A 23464-nucleotide genomic window follows, 5' to 3' on the forward strand; every position below is an offset into this window, starting at 1 on the left:
GGCAAGAAGGAGACCAGTAAGAGAGGCCACAAACACACCCATGACTACACTGAGGAGGTTACAAGCTTCAGCACCTGAGATGGTAGAGACTGTGCATACACCAGCTGTTATACAGGTTCTTTACTCTCAAGGAGAAAGCTGTTGAAGAAAACTCATGTTAATTCATGACTTGAGTTCACCATAAGGCATGTGGAAGAATCCATGTCAAGTAGAAGAAGTTTTTTTTAGTCTAATGAGACCAAAATTGTGTTTTTTGGCCATCAGATAAGACGCTATGTGTGGGGGACAACAAACACTGCACATCACCACGAACACACCATCCCCACTGTGAAGCATGATGGTGGCAGCATCAAACTGTGGGGATGCTTCTCTGCAGCCGACCCTGGAAGGCTTGTAAAGTGAAGGTTTGTAGAGCGTAAAATGAATGCGGCAAAATGTTGGACAATTCTGGACGACAAATGTATTCAGTCTGCATGAGAACTACATCTTGGGAGAACATTTGTTTTCCAGCAAGACAGTGAACACGTGCATACAGCGAAAGCAACACAGAAACTGTTTAATGACAACAAGGTGTTCTGGGGTGGCCAAGTCAAAGGCCAGACCTCATTCTAATAGAGAATTTGTGGCTGGACTTAAAAAAGGCCTGTTCACAGCCAATCCTCGCACAAGCTGACAGGATTGAGCAGTTTTGCAAAGAAGAATATCATAAACATGTATTTAAGTGTCCAGATGTGCAAGTCTGATTGAGACCCATCCACACAGACTATGTGCTGTGATTGCAGCCAGTCACAATACTGCCTGCAGAGCTACAATGTTGGAAAACTTAGTTCCAATAAATGTGAGGTAAAAGTTAAAGAAGAGCTTGTTATGTTATAACAAAGTAACAACATTGACTAAAGGATGCTGACCATTGGTTGGAAACAGACATTGTTTCTGTTCCCAGTGTATTTTTTTTGTAAAGCATATGTGCAACTGTGAGTACTTTTCATTACTGTGTCCTTTACAGCATTGCTTACTTCTTGTTTGTGCTTTTCCTCCTATAGAAGTGCTTTGTCACAAATGTACCACAGTGGTACATTCGACGGGTTTCCCAATCCACTGGTATTTGTAGGAAAACAAACCTCCAGAACTTTTGCAAAACCTTGTGCTGGCAGTGACACAGTGGAAATTGTAGCATACTTCTCTTTCATCAACTTCTCTTTTGAGGCGTGACTTGTTCACTTATGTAAAAAATGTGGTGAAACAATGACATATCAAGGCCTTTGGTCAACAACAATAAGCCTTAATCTACAAGTCAAACAACTATTAGAGAATAAACATTACAATCATGCCAAACACATACATCACCATTAAATCACCAACTTTGGATGTTATCAGACTATTTAATGGCCATTTACATTGTGAACATGAAAGCAGAAAACACTAACTGTAAGTGGAAAAGGGCCAAACTGTGATGGTTATTCAACTGGGTCAGACTCCAAAACTGCAGCTCTTGTGGGATGATCTCGGTCTGCAGTAGTCAGGACCTATTAAAAGTGGTCAAACAAAGGGAAACCAATGAACCATTGACAGGTTCATGGGCAGCCATGCTCAGCGATGCAGCCAATGTTTGCTGAAGTAAACCCCTTCATAGAAATAGTCTTCCCTGATGGCCATGGCCTCTTTTAGCAGGATAATGCACCCTGCCACACTGCAAAAATGTTATATTATTGTTAATATTATGATTATGTTTGAGTTAATGGCCGGAAGCTGTTGATGTATTATTATTATGTTTATGTCTATATATATGTTGTGCATGTCCTCAGCTCCATGTTTAAACAGAGATGATGAGACATTCCCTATTAAGGAAGCAGTTCCAGGCAATAATTTTTAACCTTAACACAATTTGGTAAAATCTAATCAAGTTTTGAAATGTATTTATAAATTTAAAAGGATTTTTATTATACTATTATCTATAACAGTCAATACATATGGCTTAAAAGGCCTTACTCCACCTGCCAGTAGGCACAGTAGGTCATTATTATGCACTATATCATTGTCGACAAACCTCAAAGTGTTACACAAGCAGATTAAAAGCAAGAATAAAACATAAAATAACATTTAAAAAAGATTCATCATCACTTTAAAATGCTTTTCTAAACAGAAAAGTAAATATTTTTCAAACAGTCGACACTCTGTGTCTGTGTACATATATGTGTGTCTCCTTCAGGACTGATTTAACATTGTGCAAACCTTTGTGCTGGCAGTGACACAGTGGAAATTGTAGCATACTTCTCTTTCCTCAAATTCTCTTTTGAGATGTGACTTGGCCCACGTAGTCCGATACAGTAGAAAAGTTGTAGCTCAAAAAAAATGTTGCAATGTTTCCCACTGCAAAAACACGTACAAAAGGGACATTAACATCAGAACTGGACCATGGAGCAACTGAAGAAGGTGGCCTGGTCGAATGAAGGAATTTTTTTTTACATCATGTGGATGGCCACGTGTGTGTGTCACTTACCTTGGGAAAAGGTGGCCCAGCATGCACTATGGGAATAAAGCAACAAGGTGGAGGCAGTGTAACGTTTTGGGCAGTGTTCTGCTGGGGTCCTGACATTCATGTGGATGCTGAATTGACGCAAACCATGGACTGTCCCTAAACGTTGTTGCTTGCCCAGTACATCCCTTCATAGAAACAGATGGCTGTGGCCCCTTTGAGGAGGATAATGCAAGAATTATTTGAAGAACAAGGTTGAGGTGTTAACTTCCAAATAGTGAGGGATGTGCTGGAAAACAAGTGTGATCAAGGGAGGCCAAACCTCGCAGAACCTACAGTAATTTAGGGATCTGCTACTGATGGTTAGGTGCCAGAACGCACAGTGTACCATCAGAGGTCAGTGGAGACCATGCATCAACGGATCAGGGCTGCAATTCTTTACCATTCACACATTCATGCACACCCTCACATCCTGCTGATGGCAGTGCTGCCATGCAAGATGCTGGTCTGATTGAGTAGAAGCAAGAGTTCAGTGTCTTTCCCAAGGACATTTCAAAATATGGAGAGAAAGAGTTTTATTGAACCACGGAACCTCAGATGGGTGGAAGAAGGGATGTGTACTTAGAAAGCTGAGATTATTGCAATTAAAAGTGTTTTACAGATGATTGACAGTTGAAAAAATGTGACTCAAACAAAGACAATAAAGATAAACAGTCAAAACAGTGATAATAGTGAACACAAAACAAGAGTATGAATAAAATTAATATAAATAACAACCATGTTTTTTGTGATAACTTCACCCCTGCTCTGTGGAGACTCCACCACTGTGCCGCCCTAAATGGAGTCATCAAGAGCTTTTTTATTGTTGAACAAACCTGTGTTACAAGGAACAGTTTTCAGTCACATTTGTGCTTCCTCACTGTTTCTCCCATTCTTCTTTGCAGTACAGCAAGATGCTGCCACCACCATGCTTCACTGTAGGGATGGTATTGGACAGGTGGTGAGTGGTGCCTGGTTTCCTCCAGACATGACATTTGGCATTCAGGCAAAAGAGTTTAATATTTGTTTCCTCAAACCAGTGAATTTTGTTTCTCATGGTCTTAGAGTCCTTCAGGTGGGCTGTCATGTGCCTTTTTCTGTCTGGCCACTCTACCATACAGGCCTGATTGGTGGAGTGCTGCAGAGATGGTCGTTCTTCTGGAAAGTTCTCCTCTCTCCACAGAGAAATGCTGGAGCTCTTTCAGAGTGAACTTCAGGTTCTTGATCATCTCCCTAACTAAGGCCCTTCTCACTCGATTGCTCAGTTTCGCTGGCCGTCCTGCTTTAGGAAGAATCCTGGTGGTTCCAGACTTCTTCCAATTACAGATGATGGAGGCCACTGTGCTCAGTGGGACCTTCAATGCTGCAGAAATATTTCTGTACCCTTCCCCAGATCTGTGCCTCAATACAATCGTGTGTCAGAGGTCTACAGACAATTCCTTGGACTTCATGGCTTGGTTTGTGTTCTGACATGCACAGTTAACTTTGGGACCTTAGATAGACAGATGTGTGCTTTTCCCACAGGAGGAGTCCACTCAAGTTGTAGAAACGTCTCAAGGATGATCAGTGGAAACCAGATGCGCCAGACCACAAGTATCATGGCAAAGGCCATGAATACTTATATACATGTGATTGTTTTTTTTGTTTTGTTTTTATAAATTGCAAAGATTTCAACCAAACTGCTTTTATTAGGATGGATATATATATATATATATATATATATATTTCTTCTAAAATTTCTTTTAAAATACTTTGATGTGAATGCTCAGTACATGTCCGGCCCTGCAGCAGCAAGATACAGACACTTCAACATTTTAAAGGAGAGAATTTTATGTCTTTTAGTTTCTTGTGCAATTCTGAGGTTTATCGTGATGTTTGCATAACAAATATGCAGCAGTTCTCCTGATGCAGTTGATAGTCTTCCAACACGTAGGATTAAAGCAGCTTCTTTTGGAAATGTGCAGCTTTAATAAAACATTTCAGCTTGTGGAAGCTGCTTCAGTGTTTGTAAAGTCTGTCTTGACAAGCAAGATTGTACATTAACATAGTGTATTTGAAATTTTTAAGATTTTGGAAACAGCACTGTGTCGTTAACAGGAAAAATAAAAATATAAAACTATATGCAAGACAGAGGATGGTGTATGGTTTATGGAATCATAATATCATTGTAATTTAAATGTATATTAACTACAGGCTATAGGGCCTTAACACTACGGGCATCTGCAGGCATCAAATCTTGTGTGTCACTGGAAAGACCTAATTGGACTAAGTTTTAGGAAACCCTCAGATTTATTCAATCAATAATAAAGTGGCTGTTTGTTGAATCTCATTCTTCTTTGAGTTTCCAAAGACTATTTTTATTAATAATATTATTACAATTATATTTGCTGTGTGTGGTTCCTCATTTTGTCAGAGATGGTGAGATATGAAGCTGCATATAAGAGCTGGTCTTTGTCTTATTTGTTGTCTCTACAGCTGAGGACTGAAGCTACGAGCTGATACTGAGAAGGAAGAAGAGGTCGTTTTACAGCAGGTTTGATACATATTCATTAACCATCATATGTGTGACTGACAGTCACTGTGTAAGACGTCTTACTAACACGTTTGTTCTCTTGACTAAAGGTAGAAATCTGCATCATCTCACCTCTGCCATGAAGATTCTGGCTGTGTGTGTCCTTGGTTGTGCTGTGGTGGTTCTGGTTGGAGCAGCAGGTCAGTATTTCTGAGAACTGAATAAAGAGACACAGCGTCATTGTCTCTGTTTCTATGTGTGTAGTAATAAGACATCAACCACATCAATAACTGCTGTTTCATACTGTCCAGCTGTTCAAGAAGAAAAGGCCCAAAATGATCAAACAGGTCAGTGTGTGTTTTATTGTTAGAAACTATTCACCCATGTGTTATCCACTGCTTATATAATACATTTGCATTACTTTTGTAATTTTCATGATAAAACTGCGGCTGTAGCTCAGTTGTTAAAGCAGTCGTCCACGGACCACAGGGTCAGTGGTTCAATATTATCCCTGTAATATTGTTATTACTCCTTTATTACCTCATTTCCAAAATTCTCATCTCATACTTACCCTGTTATTACAAAACTGTACTGTACAAGCAACACAAATGCTGTTCATTCTATTGATCTGGTCATTTTTTAAAATTAGGTGAATGTCTAATATATAAATGTATTTATATATTAGACATATACTGTACATATATCGAGTTACTATAAGCCTTAACTGAAACTCCTAAACACAGGTGCAAAGGATCAAAATGTGAAGGGAACAAAGATTATTGGATGCTCTTGATCACTTGTATTGAACAGTTTGAGTAATTTGTTGCTGTGTAAACTTACTGTATATAATACTCATCAATTTTTCTTTAATTGTGCTCAGAACTCACCAACCTGGACAAGCGATACCTGTTATACTTTCGTGGTTGGTCTCGCATTAATAATCGCCTTTTCTACTACGTTCCCAAACCCATGACTTGGTCTCAAGCAGAGGTAATTACAAAGCTCATTCTGTTTTGTAACTTTCACAGTAAATCTGCGTTATCGTTTAACTTTGCTACTGTTCTGCTTTTGGTGGCTTGTTTTTTTTTTTGCTTTTGCCACTGCAGAAATACTGTCAGTCCATTGGTGCAAACCTTGCATCAGTGCACAGCAGGTACGAATACCAACGGATTCGGAAGCTGATATTTGTTGCCACTCATGCCAAAAGAGAAGCATGGATTGGAGGATCTGATGCACAACAGGTATTTTTTTTATACACATAGTTTTTTTTTTATTAAAAATGTGTTCAAATGTATTAATCTATTTGATTTTTCATGTAGGAACGTACTTGGCTCTGGAGTGATGGCAGTGTTTTCCGCTATTCGCGCTGGTGTCCTCGAGAACCTAATAACGGCAGTGGTGGGCAGCACTGTTTGCAAATGAATCACAGAGGTAAATCAAATTACATTGTACACATTACAAATATGCTTTACATAAAATACTAAATATTTCAAAACAATATCAAAAATGTTGTTAAAAATATAAACACAGCAACAGCAGGTCTACAATTTACAATTTACGAATAGTCATTTAGCAGTCGCTTTTTCCGAAGCCACTTTCAAGTAAGTAGTAGTATGCTGTATATTATTTAGCCCATCGATTTTAGAAGCATTGCCAAATGAAGGATAAGAACTGTCCAATCAACTGTTAAAATATGTAATACAAAGACAATTTTAAACAAGATTTAAACAAGAACAGAAGGAGATGTTACTGCTGTACTGTATTCTGAAGAAATGTGTCAAAGATACAATTTACTTTTCAAAGTCAAATTTTAAAATGTTTAAATATTGTACAGCCTTTAAATGTGATATGCAACTGCACACTGTAAGCAGTTCCTTCAAAGACAGGTCTTACCTTCTAAGCATCTCACGTGGTTTAATTTAACTGTTTGAGGCTAAAAGAGGTCAAATTATCCAGTAGTCCAAAAAACTACGTCAATGAAAGCAAATTTTCGCAGATCAACCTTGGTTTTGTCTTCCTCTCACATGAATCAGTTACAGCAGTTGTGATTTTTATTTCCCCATAAACTCAATAAAACCAGCTGCACTTTTACGAGTTCTAATATTCAAAGACAAATTAAGTGGCTCATAAATATTAACTGATACTTCTTCCACCACTTAGTACGGAAGACGTCGCACTACATGAATATATACATTCAATTATTGACTAAACAGACATATGACATACATCAACAAAGACGTCCCACTTTACCTGGATTTATTCTATATTTAGTCTAAAAGCTTTAGAAGATCTTGCAGCTGTGTGTTGCAGTATTTACATCATCCAACTCCGCCAAACCTGGACTTATTAACTCAACAGAAGAGACAAAAGTCCAGATCTGGTTTAAAGACAAAGGTTTAATGCTCACTATCACCAAAGTCAATGTTCCACATTGCATCACCCCTAATTGTAGTTTTCTACAAAATGTTGGCATTTTAAAAAAGAAGCTCGACTCTTGAAGGAAACAGCTGTAGTGATAAGAAAAAAGATGTTTACTTCTCTAACTGTGGAATGACTCACAGGTTGATCTGGGTTGATCACACTATCACACAATTTCAACCAGTCTTCATGCTGCGTTCAAGCACTGTGCTAATCACTAATCATGATACTGTGTCCTTCATTTGGCATAATGTTTATGGCCTGGTGTGCCTCAGATTTTCTTTGAAGGGGCCCTGTTATAAAAATAAATTAGGGAACCACTGGTCTGAAGAGCAAAGTGTTTAAAAATATGGAATTAATCTAATCTCAATCAGACATTCCTTCTGTTTGGTTTGTGTAGTCCTGACCGTCCACCATGTTTTTGGTATTTTAACAGGTTGGTGCTGGGATGATCTTCAATGTTACGCTCGTCGTCCATCTGTCTGCGCAAAGAAAAGACATACCTGGCTCAGAGGCTGAGGCAATGTCTTTACCCGTCAAAATTGACCACAGACATCTATGGACATGTTGGCAGTTATCTCATCTGTCTTTGTATTACTGATCTCATTTATAACTTGATAATCTCATTTCACTTTCACAACTTTTCTATCGCTGTGATGCTACTTAAGTGACAGAAACAGGAACTGGATTGTGTCTTTGGGTTTGTGCTTTTAATAAGAGCAAAGTGAATGTTTGGAAGAAGGTTTCTTAACGCACCTTTATTCTGCAGAGTGAACTGTTCTTTCTTGTCTTAAATAAAAATTTTCAAGCATTAAAACAAGCTGGTCTCTGTGTGTCTCATACCTTTTCTAAGGTTTCCCGAATCTTCTGTATCACAAAACAAAATATAATGAAAAAATGTGTGATTTTTAAATGTGCCTTTTAATTTTGTTGCTCCAAACTTTAAACGTGTATCAAAATGGCAAAAGAAATAATATTTATGTTCAATATATATTTTTCCTAAGTTTGCAGTGCAGGCATGTGTCCACATGATGATGCTGTGATTGACTTCATCAGCTCGTATGTTGCAGAATAAAACACCAACATAGTAAGTTTGTTACAAATGCAAGGAAGCAAAGAGTGAAGGTTTTCTTGTTTTGTTATTATTATTCTTGTGTATATCAAATATATCTTAGCGTAAAACTGAATTTATAAAGCTAGTGTACAGCATATGCACATAGAATAGAAAACTAAAATGTATAATTTCTAAGTTTAAAATCAAATATCTTTGTATTGTACATTTATTTTTATGTTTGTGCAAATTAACTTTTTTTTATTTATTTTTTTTTACAAAATCAATGACACCCTTTGCTGTAGTAATGCAGATTATGATCCTGTTTATTTTGCATCTTCAGGTTTTTCTGATCTTTACTAAAGTGATGAGCATTAGATCAGGGTAAGAATGTAAACTGATTTTTTTATTTCTATTGCGTGTTTGCAGGACTGTGGTGTGAATAGCTTATGAAAAAGAAAAAGCTTGATTTTAGAATATCTGCTCCACCATGCATGAGACCTGAGACTGGTGTGATGATTAACTTTACAGGAAGACTGGGATCACAGCAACGTAGCTAATGGTTTATTAAATGTGTTGTTTTACCTTAAAGTTGTTCACAGTCCACTGTTGGTGCAGTGTTTTTTAAGAGTAAAGAGCCATGTTATCTGTGCACATTGGGTCATTCTAGAATAAGAAGAAAATGTCATTTGTTGGAGACAAGGTTGAAATATGTTTTAGTACCAGAAGAGGTTCTAAGAGAAATTGGTACTTGGTATTTATGTATTGAGTGTTCAGGTGAGCAACTGGTTCTTGGACACTTGCCAATGTAATTACCTAGAAAACATTACAAACTGGGTAATGATGGAGACTTTTAGTCCACATCTGCAGTATTATCTGATCACAAGGTTCAGTTATGTTGTGGAAATAAGTGTGATTAACAAGTTACCTTGAACTAAAGAGTCATTTCTACACTTTGCCCCGGGCTTCTTTAAAGCTTTAATAATAAGTTCTAGATAAAGACTGGCTCCTTCTGTCTGTGTTTACTGGCAGATAAGCCAGTTTACAAAGACCAGTGCTTTTTTAATTTCCCAAACCTTTAGCCACATCATAAATCTAATATAGATACCAAACAGGACATTATATCTGCAGGAGAACAAGTGGGGCCTAGCATTTGGCTGCTAACAAGCCACATACAGCATTCAGACATACCTTCTTGGATCATATTAAATCTTTGGTTTCACTTAAAAAGGTCTTGCCAATCTGTACTTGTTCTCTTTCCTGTAATATTAACAGCTGCTGATGAGCTCAAGGCTCAGAGATTAACTGTGAGTTCTCTACTAGAGAGTCGGGGAAGGATCAGCCTCTACATCGGACTCAAAGTGACAACAGCAGCAGCTCTACTGCTCTGTTTAGCCTCAAGTCACTGTTTCAGCAAAGCTACTAAGAAGACAGTGAAGCAATGTTCAACAGTATAAAAGTTACATTACTCAGAGAGGAGACTTCTCTCTGTCCGTGTCTTCATCCCGTTGATCTAATATCTGAGCTTTTCTTCTCAAACACTATAAGAGAGAGGAGTCACACATCTGATTCTAAGAAGTTTCATCCCTTGCACTTGATGCGGAAACTGTATGAGAAATTTACTTTGTGGGAGCAACAAGCTAAAGTGATGAAAACAAAAGTGCCAATACATTTTTTTTGCTCATAAAAGGCTGAAAAGGAATCAAACGTAAACTGATGATTTGAAAAATGTTTCTGCATTTACCTTAAACACAGGTCTCCTGGCAAAGTGCAACTTCCAAAAGAATCATATGCTGAATCAACACCTTTCTAAAACAGAAACTGAACAATATCCTTCATTAACATGAAGGATACATTATCCAGGACTATTGTCAAGATCTTGGCTTGTCCCTTGTCCTAGGGGTCGGCACAGCGGAACATGTTCCCCACATTGATTTGGCAGGAGTTTTTAAGTCAGATGGCCTTCCAACCACAACCATACCATTTTATCCCGTGTTCGGGACCGGCACCAAGCTGGCCCTTGGTGGCTGAAAAACCTCGCAGGTAACAAAAAATATGCTGAAGAAGACTAAACCTAGACAGGACAAATGACTAAGGTAACCAAAACAGAACAAATCAAACCTCAGATTGGGACAGAGAACAGAGTTCAAAAACAAGAATTAGAAACCCAAAAACACATGTCAGGGAAACCAGGGAGCCAGGTGCCCTGTCCAGGAGTAAGACAGCAGATCTGGCAGAGGACTATGGGGAGAGTTGGGTATAAATGAACCGGGGAACAGGTGAAAACAATCAGAATGATGACTTAAACATGAGGTGGGAAGCAGGTAAAAGCGGCTACAAAATAAAAGTCCTGGGGAGGAAGTGGAACTGAGGTCTGGATCATGACAATCCAAGAGGGTGAATATTTTTTATAGGCACTGTATTGTTATTGTGGCAAAGCTGGCAACAACCTCGACCTCATCCTCACCCGGAACTGCAACACAGACAACACCTTGGTCACTCCCCTGCATGTATCGGATCATTTCTTCATTCAACTACAGTCTTTATCCCTAGACCTTCGCAACCTCCCCCCACACTTGTAACATTCCAGCACAACCTCAGGTCTCTCAACCCGGATCGATTCTCCTCGCTGGTCTCCGAAACTCTGCCCCCAACACAGGACCTCTCCATCCTCGATGCAGATGCAGCCACAAACAGCCTCTGCAATACACTTTCATCATGTCTGGATTGTCTCTGTCCCATGTCTTCGAGACCCGCTCGTCTCTCACCTTCTAATCCGTTGCTCACTGACGGGATCCGTGAACAACGCACCACGCTCAGGAGTGCTGAGAGGAAGTGGCGCAAATCCAAGACTCCATCTGCCCTTGCTGAGTATCAGGATCTGCTTGGACCTTTTTCTCACAGTGTCACTAGGGCAAAGATCAATTACTACCAGGAGAAGCTCAGCAACACCTCTGACACCAGAAAGCTGTTCTCCACTTTCAAATCACTCATCTACCCACCTTCACCTCCGCCATCTACCTCTCTCACTGCTGACAACTTTGCCAACTTCTTTACCAACAAGGTGGCAGCCATCAGCTCACAGTTCTCGCCTCCAGGTGATGACATCCGTCTAATTTCTTCCAACACTGCATTGCTCTCATCATTTGCAATTCTGACTGAGGAAGACGTGTCCACCCTCCTCCTCTCTAATCATCCGACCACCTGCTCTCTGGATCCAATCAATTCCACTCTTCTTCAAGCAGTTGCACCCGCACTAATGCCAGCTATTAAACAAGTCATCCACACATCTCTCAAAACAGGGACTTTTCCAACCTCTTTCAAGCAGGCCTTGATTACCCCACTGCTCAAGAAGCCTTCTCTTGGTCTCTCTGTAGTGGAGGACTACAGACCTGTCTCCCTCCTTCCTTTTCTGGCCAAGACAATGGAACGAGCAGTCTTTAACCAACTCTCAGACTTCCTTTCCAAGAACAACCTCCTCAATGTCAACCAGTCTGGCTTCAAGAGGGGTCACGCCACAGAAACGGCACTCCTGACTGTTGTGGAATATCTTCGAGCTGCAAAAGCCACAGGTCAATCATATGTCTTAATTCTACTTGATCTATCATCAGCCTTTGAAACTGTGAACCATCAGATCCTCTTGTCCACACTCTCTGACTTAGGCATCTCTGGATCAGCCCTAAACTGGCTTTGTTCTTACCTATCGGGACGAACCTTCAAGGTATCCTGGCAGGGGCATCTTTGTCAGTATCATAGGCTCTCTACCGGTGTGCCGCAGGGCTCAGTTCTTGGTCCTCTTCTCTTTTCTATCTATACTTCATCCCTAGGTGCCATCATTCACTCACATGGTCTTTCCTATCACTGCTACGCTGATGACACGCAGCTCTTCCTGTCCTTTCCACCGGACGACTCCACTGTCTCATCACGCATCTCTCAGACATCTCAGTCTGGATGAGTGAGAGACATCTTCAGCTCAACCTCTCCAAAACCGAAGTCCTTGTCTTCCCAGCCAGACCTTCGACACAACACAACATCAGCATCAACATGGGATCTACAGTGATTGTCCCCACTAAATCGGCCAGATATCTGGGGGTCATCATCGACGACCAACTGAGCTTTAAGGACCACATCTCCTCAGTTTCTAGGGCTTGCAGATTTGCTCTCTACAACATCAGGAAGATCAGAAGAACATCAGAAGATACAGGCGCTGGTCACATCTCGTCTTGATTACTGCAACGCGTTGTTGATGGGGTTACCGATATCCACAATCAAACCATTGCAGATGATCCAAAATGCAGCAGCTCGCCTCATTTTTAATCAGCCAAAAAAGACCCATGTCACACCACTTTTTAGATCTCTACACTGGCTTCCTGTAGCTGCTCGCATCAAGTTCAAAGCTCCGTCTCTTGCTCAAAGGGTGGTTAACTCGACAGCTCCCGCTTACCTCAACTCACTCATTCAAGTCTACAATCCTTCTCGCCCGCTGCGGTCTGCCAACGAACGATGTCTGGTGGTCCCAGCACCGCACAGAAGACACCAAGCAAAACTTTTTAGCGCAATGATCCCACGATGGTGGAACAAGCTACCAAACGCTGCACACTCAGCTGACTCTCTCCCAATATTTAAAAGAACTCTTCCGCATATTCCTATGCACTTAAATCTCTTTTTAAAAAATAAAAAATAAAAAATAAATCCTTTCTGCTCTTTCTCGCACTTGCATCTCGTGAACTGTGAACACTTTTCTGATAGGACTTTGCTTTGATGTTTTCTCCTTGACTTAGATTTTTGCTGCCTTGTACCTCACTTGTAAGTCGCTTTGGATAAAAGTGTCTGCTAAGTGACTAAATGTAAATGTAAATGTTATTGTGATAATCATCGATGTCTGTTCTTCTGGCCTCTTTGGCAGTTTCATAGTCACAATACTACCTGCAGGGCTACGACGTTGGTACATTTAGGTACAAAAACTGTGAGCTTAGGGTTAAAGAAAAGGTTGTGGTTTAGGTTAAAATGAAGTCACAGCATTGATTAAAGGTTGGTGATTTGAAACAGAAATAGTTTTTTTTCCCGGTTTGTTCGTTTGTAAAGCATCTGTGCTTTGTCACATGTGTCTGTCCCCTTTTTTCAATACATTAAAATGCATTCATCTTCCTCCTCTAATAGTATAAAACCACAGTGGTACATTTAATAGGTTTTCCAATCCATGCAAACCCTTGTGCTGGCAGTGATACCGTGAAAATTATAGCATACTTCTCTTTCCTCAACTTCTCTTTTGACACGAGACTTGTTCCTTTATGTAAAAAATGTGGTAAGACAATGACATGTCAAGGCCTTTTGGTCAAATGGTCTTTATCTACAAGTCAAACAACCATAAGAGACATTGCAATCATGTCAGGCACCTAACTCACCGTTAAAGCCCCCAATTTGGATGTTATCACACTATTTAATGGGTATTATCTCTTGTTATTGGCAACTTGATTGTCTGCAAGATCTGTTTTTAATGTTTACTAAACCAAAAAGGGGTTAAAAGGTTATTTTCTGGCCTGAGGCTCATCATGGTTGGAGCACATACTGTATATCCTCCTTACACGTTCCTATTGTGTTGATGGTGTGGTAAGTAGGTAGTAATAGTGGAGAATTTACAGGTAAACCCAGGATAATCAGACAATGCATGCAGAAATACAGAACATAAATATGTTATAAAAACCAAGATTAATAGAGAGATTTTGGATCATCTGCATGTCACTTCACCCAAAACTCCCCCACCCCGCACCCACACATCGCAGACAAGGAAAAGGTTACATTTTAAACATGAGAAACTTTTCAATCCTACATTTTCTGAGAGCAGCAAGTGAACATTTTGTCCGTGAAGTCAATGTGTTGAGAGCAGCAAACATGGGCAACTGTAAGGGTTTGAGCGACTTTGACAAGGGCCAGATGGTTAGATAACTGGGTCATAACAACTTAGAAACTGCAGTTGTTGTAGAATGTTCTCACTCTGCAGTGATCTGCAGACAACCAGGGATGTTAACCTGCAAATTTCTAACCCTGACCAATCCACCGCTGTGCTGCCTCGATTTTACTCATTTAGAGCTTTTTTATTGTTGAACAAACATAGATTAGTTTCTCACTTAAATCATGTCCATTAGCTAAATAACCTTTGACCTCTGATCTGATATCCATCATTTGATCTTACACAGCTGTCTGGACACTAAAGGGGACATTTGGGCCTTCCTGTTTCAATCATTGCTAGATGGAACTGTACATGCCTGAGTGATTCAAGTAAATTTACTGAGCTTTCAAATGCTCTGAATGCAGAGTAATTAAGAAAAGTCAGTTGCCTTGTCTGGTCCAGATGTTTGCTACAAACTACAAATTAGGCCTTCAAAAGCTGATCTAGAATTGTACACGTTTTTTTCCTTATTTCTTTCTTTGGAATTACAAGCTGCTACTGCTAAAAAAGTCATGTTGACAAAAATGTGCTTAAAATGTACAGTATGACATCACATCTTCTATCTTTTTACATTTTCTTTAACTGCTGTAAATTCTTTTAAGGTGAATCATTTCAAATTCCTCCATAAAATGTCTCCATATGAAAAAGTTGATTTTCAAATTTTAAGTTCTTCAGCCAAACTATTGAAGTCAATGCTTAGAACATGCCTGGCCCTGCTGAAGCCAAATGCAGGCACTTCAACATTTTACAGGAGAACATTTTATGGCTTTTGGTTTTTTCTGTAATTCTGTGGCTTCTCATGATGTTTGCATGAGAAATGCATAGTAGTTCTACTAATGCCAGCTGTTGTAGAGTTGCATCTGTGGGGTTAAAGCAGCTTCTGAGGTGAAGTGGAAATGTGCACCTTTATTGAAACATTTCAGTTTTTGGTGGATCATTCAGTGTTTGTCAAGACTGTCTTCTACATTAAAATAGTGAATTTTAAAGATAACTGCAGAAAAACAAATGCAAAAGAGAGGATTCTGGGCTTCTCATGTTTATGCACGGTACGGTTTATGCAACTATGATATTATTGTATCATTTTAGTGTTTTTATATTAACTACTGTCTAAAGGGCCTTTTTTCATAAAACTGCAGGCATCAACTCATGTGTGTCACTAAAAAGAAGATCTTAATAGATGAGGAAATAAATACATCTTTGACTTTTTAGGAAAATCCCAGATATAAGAAAGTAGTAATAAAGTGGCTCTGTTGTTGAATCAAATTCTTCTTTGAGTTTCCTCACACTGCAATTCTTTATTATTGTATTATTATTATCTTTATATCTACAAATGTGTTGTGTTTCCTCAGTTCCTCATTTTGTCAGAGATGGTGAGATATGATACCTGTGTAGTAATAAGAGATCAACCACATCAATAACTGCTGTTTCATACTGTCCAGCTGTTCAAGAAGAAAAGGCCCAAAATGATCAAACCGGTCAGTGTGTTTTGTTGTTATTCCACAAAAGCTACTCATCCATGTGTTATCCCCTGCTCATATAATACATTGGCATTACTTTAGTAATAGTCTTGATATAACGTTAATTTTTTTTTCTCGTTGTTGCCATAATAACCCTGTAACATTGTTATTACAGAGATTTTACCCATTTATAACCCTATTTTCAAAAAATGTGCCCTTTTTTCATGAGGCAGACCAACAGTAATTTGGTCTGCCTCATGAAAAAATTGTGTATAAATTGTGTATAAAATCCTCAATTTAAAGGGGCAGTGATTCTGTTGTTAAGCCCACAGATATGGTGGAACATTAGGATTTGTCTCATCTGGCCAGTATATTAGTAACTGTGCCAATAAAGGATCCCATTACCGTACAGCAGAAGATTAGATACCGTCTGTTAGTGGTGTCAGACCACATATAGTTTCAAATGTGTACATGCACATTTATATGGTTTTACTTAAATGTATGTACACATATTGGGGGGCTCAATTTAAAAGTTTGGGAACCATTGGTTTGAAGACATTTACATTTACATGTAGTCACTTAGCAGACGCTTTTATCTAAAGTGACTTACAAGTGAGGTAGAAGGCAGCAAGAATCTAAGTCAAGAAGAAAACATCAAAGCAAAGTCCTATCAGAAAAGTGTTCACATTTCACGAGATGCAAGTGCAAGAAAGAGCAGAAAGGAAGTTTTTTGTGTAATAGATTTAATTGCATAGGAAGGTGTGGACGATTTCTGTTTTCAGCAGTTTTTTTGAATACTGGGAGTGAGTTTGCTGAGTGTGCAGAGTTTGGTAGCTCGTTCCACCATCGTGGGATCATTGAACTGAAGAGTTTTGCTTGGTGTCTTTTGTGCGGTGAAGAATAAAGTATTTAAAAATATGAAATGAATCTAATTTCAATCAGACAATCTTTTGGTTTGGTTATTTAGTCCTGATTGACCCTCGTGTTTTTGGTGTTTTTAATGCCCAGAAGTGCTGGGATGCCAACGTCCATCTGTCTGCGTAAAGAGAAGTTGTTGATTTCTCGGCTGAGAAAAAGACTTTACCCTTCACAATCGACCACAGGCATCTATGGACATGATGGCGTTTATCTCATCTGTCTTTGTATTACCCATCTCATTTATAACTCTTATTTCACTTTCACAACTTTATTTTCTATCACTGTGATGCTACTTAAGAAACAGGAGCTGGGTTGTACCTTTGGGTTTGTGTCTTTCATAAGAGGAAACTGAATGTTTGTAACAAGGTGTTTTTTAACGCAACTTTATTCTGAGTGAACTGTTCTTTCTTTTCCTAAATGAAAACTCTTAAGCATTAAAACAAGCTGGTCTCTGTGTGTCTCATATCTTTTCTTATGTTTCCTGAATCTTCTGTATCACACACAATAACATACAAAACAAAATATGACAATGACAATGACAAAAGGTAATATTGACGTGTCGAACACAGTTTTGCACACTAAATATCGTGACATTATTTAATCTATTTTACTGTGGAGACGTCCTCCAAACGATGAGGATCACATGTGTCAGCAATGTCTAACACGTTGCCTGTCAATCTTATTTTAAAAAATGTTAAGATTTAGAAAATGTCAAAATTTAATTCTAATTAAATGTAATTTGACACAGTTTGCAGTTCAGGCATGTGTCCACATGATGATGCTGTGATCTTCTTCATCAGCTCGTATCTTGCAGAATAAAACAGCAACATAGAACAACAGACACTGTAGTAACTAACATAAAACAGTTTTTAACTGAGGTAGTTACAAATGCAAAGAAGCAAAGAGTGAGGCTTTTATTGTTCTTATTCTTTGTATATATTAAATTAATGATTTGTGTATAACCAAATGTATAAAGCTCTATGCAGATCCAAATGATAAACTACAGTGTAATAACTGTATAATTTTATAAACAACCCCCTTTTACCCGTTTTACTGCATTGTACATTTATTTTGAAATGACAAAATTTTGCAAATGTAATCACATAATCTTCATGCAGTAACCCATAATGAAAATAAACAATTGTGTGCAAATTTAATTATTATTGTAACAAAAATAATGACGCCCTTCGCTGTGGTAAATTCATAAATTCAAGTTTCAACAATCGGCTCAATCCTCCTTTTCCAGCACCCAGGGGCTGAGTTGGAGCAAACTCTCTGATCAACATAGTTGTTCAACATAGTTGATCAGAGGATGGTACGTTTAAGGTAGGTTTTTCAATCCATTGGTAAATATGGACAAAGATTAACATTACGAGAAACCTTGAGCTGCAGTGACACTGTGAAAATTAAAACATCTTTCTGTTTCATCAACTTCTCTTTTGAGGTGTGACTTGTTCATTTATGTAAAATATGTGCTGACACAATGACATATCAAAGGTTTTGGTCAACAACAATATGCTTTAATCCACAAGTCAAACAACCATTAAACCAATAAACATTACAATCATGCCAGACACTTAACTCACTGTCAAATTATCAACTGGATGTCATTACAGTATTTAATGGCCATTTATGAACATGAAAGCAGAAAACACTAACTGTAAGTGGAAAAGGATCAAATTGTGTCGATTAGACAACTGGGTCAGACTCCAAAACGGCAGCGCTTTTTCTCTGTCTGCAGTGGTCAGGGTCTACCAAAAGTGGTCAAAGGCAGGGAAACCAATGATCCAGTGATAGGGTCATGGACGACCATGTTGTCCGACACAGTAGACAAACTACTGTATCTCAAAAAAAAGGTTAATGCTGGTTTTGATAGAAAGGTGTCAGAACACACAGTGCATTGTAGTTTATTACATATGGGGCTGCGTAGCTACAGAGTTATTAGATTATTAAATTAATCTAATCTCAATCAGACATGTCTTTGGTGTGGTTTGTGTCCTGACCGACCCTCGTGTTTATGGTATTTTTACAGTTCTATAAATGCTGGGATGATGTGGGATGTGACTATTATCATCCATCAGTCTACGTAAAGAAAAGATGTTGATTCCTCAGCTGAGACAAAGGCTTTACCCATCAAAATCAACCACAGACTTCTATGGAAATGTTGCCGTTTATCTCATCTGTCTTTGTAACCGTGTAATAACGTGATAACTTCCTATCACATTTCACATTTTCTATCGCTGTGATGCAACTTAAGTGACAGAAACACGAGCTGGATTGTAACTTCGGGTTTGTGTCTTTCATAAGAGCAAACTGAATGTTTGTAAGACGGTTTTTTTAATGCAACTTTATTCTGCAGAGTGAACTGTTCTTTCTTTTCTTAAATAAAAACTCTCAAGCATTAAAACAAGCGGCTCATAGCAACATAGCAGAGTTACTCAATCATACCTAAGATGAGCATATATGATATACCTCACATGAGGAAACAGCAACACTAAAAGAAGTAAAACAAGGTAAATCTTGACCCAGACTGCTATCCTATGTTGCACACACACACACACACACACACACGCACACACACACACACACACACACACACACACACACACACGGAGTAGTGCCATTTTAGGATATTAACAGCAACTTTTTTTCTTTTTTTTTTAAATTAGCACAATCTTTGTTGAATTGTCTTGTCAGTTGCTCACCAAGTGTGCTTTGGGTTATATAGCTAAGTAGCTACACCTTACATGGTCTATACTAGCCGGCCCGAGGTAAAAGAGAACAGGTTACAGGTTTTCATTTAGGCTGATATGAATTAATTCATCCAGATATTAACTACCTTCATGTTAATTTTTCCCCTGCTGCCTCTTTACTAGAGCCTGCACAGGCCTGAAATTACAGATAGTGGTACAGATACTGATACACTGGTTAACCATAGCTTCCTTCTTATTGTAACAGTTGTTGTGGTTGGTGGAATATTTTTAAGCTGTAAGGACTTTGACTCATTCAAAGATATTAATTTCAGGTTCTAGATTAACCTGACTGCAGCCTTGATCTAGTGAACCTGGCTTAGGCACAGTATTTTTCTTTTACATCAACTAGTGGAGGCTATTGACAGTTTAGGGAAACTCTTATAGAGTCTATAACTAAAGCAAGGAAACCTACAGATGTTGTACTTTATTTAGCAGGTGAAAAGGGCCTAACTGCTTTTGGCAGTCTTGCCAGGTCAGACGGATTCTTAGATATCTTCTGTTGGTCAGAACAGGTCACTGGAAAGAATATGTCAGGGGGTGGATACAAGATGCTATGTGTGGCGGACAACAAACAGTGCACATCACCACGAACACGCCATACCCACTGTGAAACATGGTGGTGGCAGCACCAAACTGTGGGGATGCTTTTCGGCAGGCGGCCCTGGAAGGCTTGTAAAGTGAAGGCTTGTAGAGCATAAAATGAATGCGGAAAAATGTAGGACATTTCTGGAGGACAAATGTTTTCAGTCTGCATGACAACTATATCTTGGGAGAAGATTTGTTTTTCAGCAAGACAGTGAACACGTGCATATACAGCGAAAGCAACACAGAAATTTGTTTAATGACAACAAGGTGTTCTGGGGTGGCCAAGTCAAAGCCCAGACCTCATTCTAATAGAAAATTTGTGGCTGGACTTACACAACTGACAGACCTTGAACAGTTTTGCAAAGAAGAATATCATAAACTTGTGTTTAAGTATCCATATGTGCAAGTCTGATTGAGACCCATCAACACAGACTATGTGCTGTGATTGCAGCCAGTCACAATACTGCCTGCAGAGCTACAATGTTGGAAAACTTAGTTCCAAAAACTTTGAGGTTAAAGTTAAAGAAGAGCTTATAACAAAGTAACAACATTGACTAAAGGATGCTGACCATTGGTTGGAAACAGACATTGTTTCTGTTCCCAGTGTATTTGTTTTGTAAAGCATATGTGCAACTGTGAGTACTTTTCATTACTGTGTCCTTTACAGCATTGCTTACTTCTTGTTTGTGCTTTTCCTCCTATACAAGGGCTTTGTCACAAATGTACCACAGTAGTACATTCGACGGGTTTCCCAATCCACTGGTATTTGTAGGCAAACAAACCTCCAGAACTTGTGCAAAACCTTGTGCTGGCAGTGACACAGTGAAAATTATAGCATCCTTCTCTTTCATCAACTTCTCTTTTGACAGTTGACTTTTTCCTTTATGTAATAAATGTGGTGAAACAATGACATATCAAGGCTTTTGGTCAACAACCATAAGCCTTAATCTACAAGTCAAACAACCATTAGAGAACAAATATTACAATCATGCCAAACACTTAACTCACCGTTAAATCACCAACTTTGGTTGTTTTCAGACTATTTAATGGCCATTTACATTGTGAACATGAAAGCAGAAAACACTGTACCTGTAAGCGGCCAAGGGCCATATTGTGATGGTTAAACAAATTGGTGAGAGCAACTCCAAAACTACAGCTCTTGCAGAACATTCTTGGTCTGCAGTGGTCAGGATCTACCAAAAGTGGTCAAACACAGGGAAACCACTAAACCAGTGACAGGGTCATGGGCGGCCAAAGCTCACTGATGCAGCCAAAGTTTGCTGAAATACACCCCTTTATCAAAACAGTCTCCCTGATGGCTGTGGCCTCTTTTAGCAGGATAATCCACCCTGCCACACTGCTAAAACATGATATTATTGTTAATATCATTATTATGTGTATGTGTTGTGCGTGTCCTCAGTTCCTCATTTAGACAGAGATGATGAGACTCTCAGTATTAAGCAGACTGTCCTTGGCAATGCTTAAGGATACAAATATTAAAAAGTTTTAGTAAAATCTGTTCCTGGTTTGAATGTTAATATTATGGCTTAAACAGCCTTACTCCACCTGCTAGTGGGCATAGTAGTTCATTATTATGCAACGTACCTTTGTTGTCATGGTTACAATACTACTTGCAGAGTTACAACTTTGGTACAATTACTAAATGTTGTTGACCTCTGGTTTGAAACAGAAATTGCCTTTGTTTCCATTTTGTTTGTTTGTAAAGAATAAGTAAAACTGTGGGTACGTCTCATCACCACTTCTTCTCACCTGATATCAGGTAAAAATGCATCAATATCAATGAAATTGGTATTAAATTTTCCTCCATTATGAATGATTTGTCATATGTGTGTGTCTCCTTCAGGACTGATTCAACATTGTGCAAAACCTCTAGCTGCAGTGACACAGTGAAAATTATAGCATCCTTCTCTTTCATAAACTTCTCTTTTGAGGCGTGACTTGTTCATTTATGTAAAACATGTGGTGACACAATGACATATCAAATCTTTTGGTCAACATCAATATGCCTTAATCCACAAGTCAAACAACTATTAGGCCAATAAACATTACAATCATGTCAGACACATAACTACCCATTAAATTACCAACTTTGGATGTAAACTTGCTATTTAATGTCCATTTACATTGTGAACAAGGAAGCAGAAAACACTAAGTGTAACTGTAAGTGGGTCAAGAGCCAAATTCTGGTGGTTAGACAGCTGAGTCAGAGATACTACAAAACTGCAGTGGTCTGCAGTGGTCAGGACCTATCAAAAGTGGTCAAAGAAAGTGAATCCAATGACCAAGTGACAGGGTCGTGAACAGCCAAAGCTCATTGATGCACGTGGGGAGTGAATGTTGGCCCATGTTGTCTGATACAGTAGACAAACTACTGTAACTCATAAGGTTTTTGCTGGTTTTGATAGAAAGGTGTCAGAACACACAGTGCATTGCAGTTTAGCTGCAGACCAGTCAGGGTGCCCATGTGCCCAGCGCCTACTGCAAAAAACACCTACAATATGCACATGAGCATCAGAAGTGGATCATGGAGAAACTAAAGAAGGTGGCCTGGTTGGATGAATCAGGTTTTTTTTTTTTTTTTTACATCATGTGGATGGTCACGTGTGTTTGTCATTTACCTGGGGAAAAGATGGCACCACGATGCACTGTGGGAACAAAGCAACAAGGTGGAGTTGATGTAATGTTTTGGACAAGTTTCTGTAATTAAAAGTGCTTTACAGATGATTGATAGTTGAGAAAAATGTGACCCAAACAAAGACAATAAGGATAAACAGTCAAAACAGTGATAATAGTGTAGACAAAACAAGAGTATGAATAAAATTAATATACATAACAACCATGTTTTTGTGGTAACTTCAGCCCTGCTCTGTGGAGACTCCACCACTGTGCCGCCCCAATTGTAGTCATCAAGAGCTTTTTTATTGTTAAACAAACCTGGGTTACAAGGAACAGTTTTCAGTCACATTTGTGTTTCCTCACTTAGATTCCAGATTTAAATTCCATCAGATAAAATTAAAAAACCGAACTTTCATCTTAACTTCAATTCAACTTCAATTCAACTTTATTTATATAGCGCCAATTCACAACAAAGTCATCTCAGGGCACTTTACAGAATAAAGTCAAGATTATAAAGATATATAAAGAGAACCCAACAATTCCCCCTGGAGCAAGCCATAGGCAACAGTGGAGAGGAAAAACTCCCTTTAACGGAAGAAACCTCCAGCAGAACCAGGCTCAGGGTGGACGGCCATCTGCCTCGACCGGTTGGGGTGAGTGGAAAGGGG

General features: G+C 38.9%; 1 protein-coding gene across 1 annotated transcript; it reads left to right on the forward strand.

Moving 5' to 3' along the window:
• Positions 1–4983: 4983 nt before the first annotated feature.
• Positions 4984–8265, forward strand: LOC137138159 (ladderlectin-like). Its single transcript, XM_067525151.1, has 7 exons — positions 4984–5048; positions 5138–5227; positions 5339–5374; positions 5908–6017; positions 6134–6268; positions 6347–6458; positions 7882–8265. Exons 2-7 carry the CDS (start codon positions 5167–5169, stop codon positions 7962–7964), a joined length of 537 nt encoding a protein of 178 aa, XP_067381252.1. The 5' UTR covers positions 4984–5048; positions 5138–5166; the 3' UTR covers positions 7965–8265.
• Positions 8266–23464: the final 15199 nt, after the last annotated feature.

Source organism: Channa argus, chromosome 12 (genome assembly GCF_033026475.1).
Source record: "Channa argus isolate prfri chromosome 12, Channa argus male v1.0, whole genome shotgun sequence".
Lineage (NCBI taxonomy): Eukaryota > Metazoa > Chordata > Actinopteri > Anabantiformes > Channidae > Channa > Channa argus.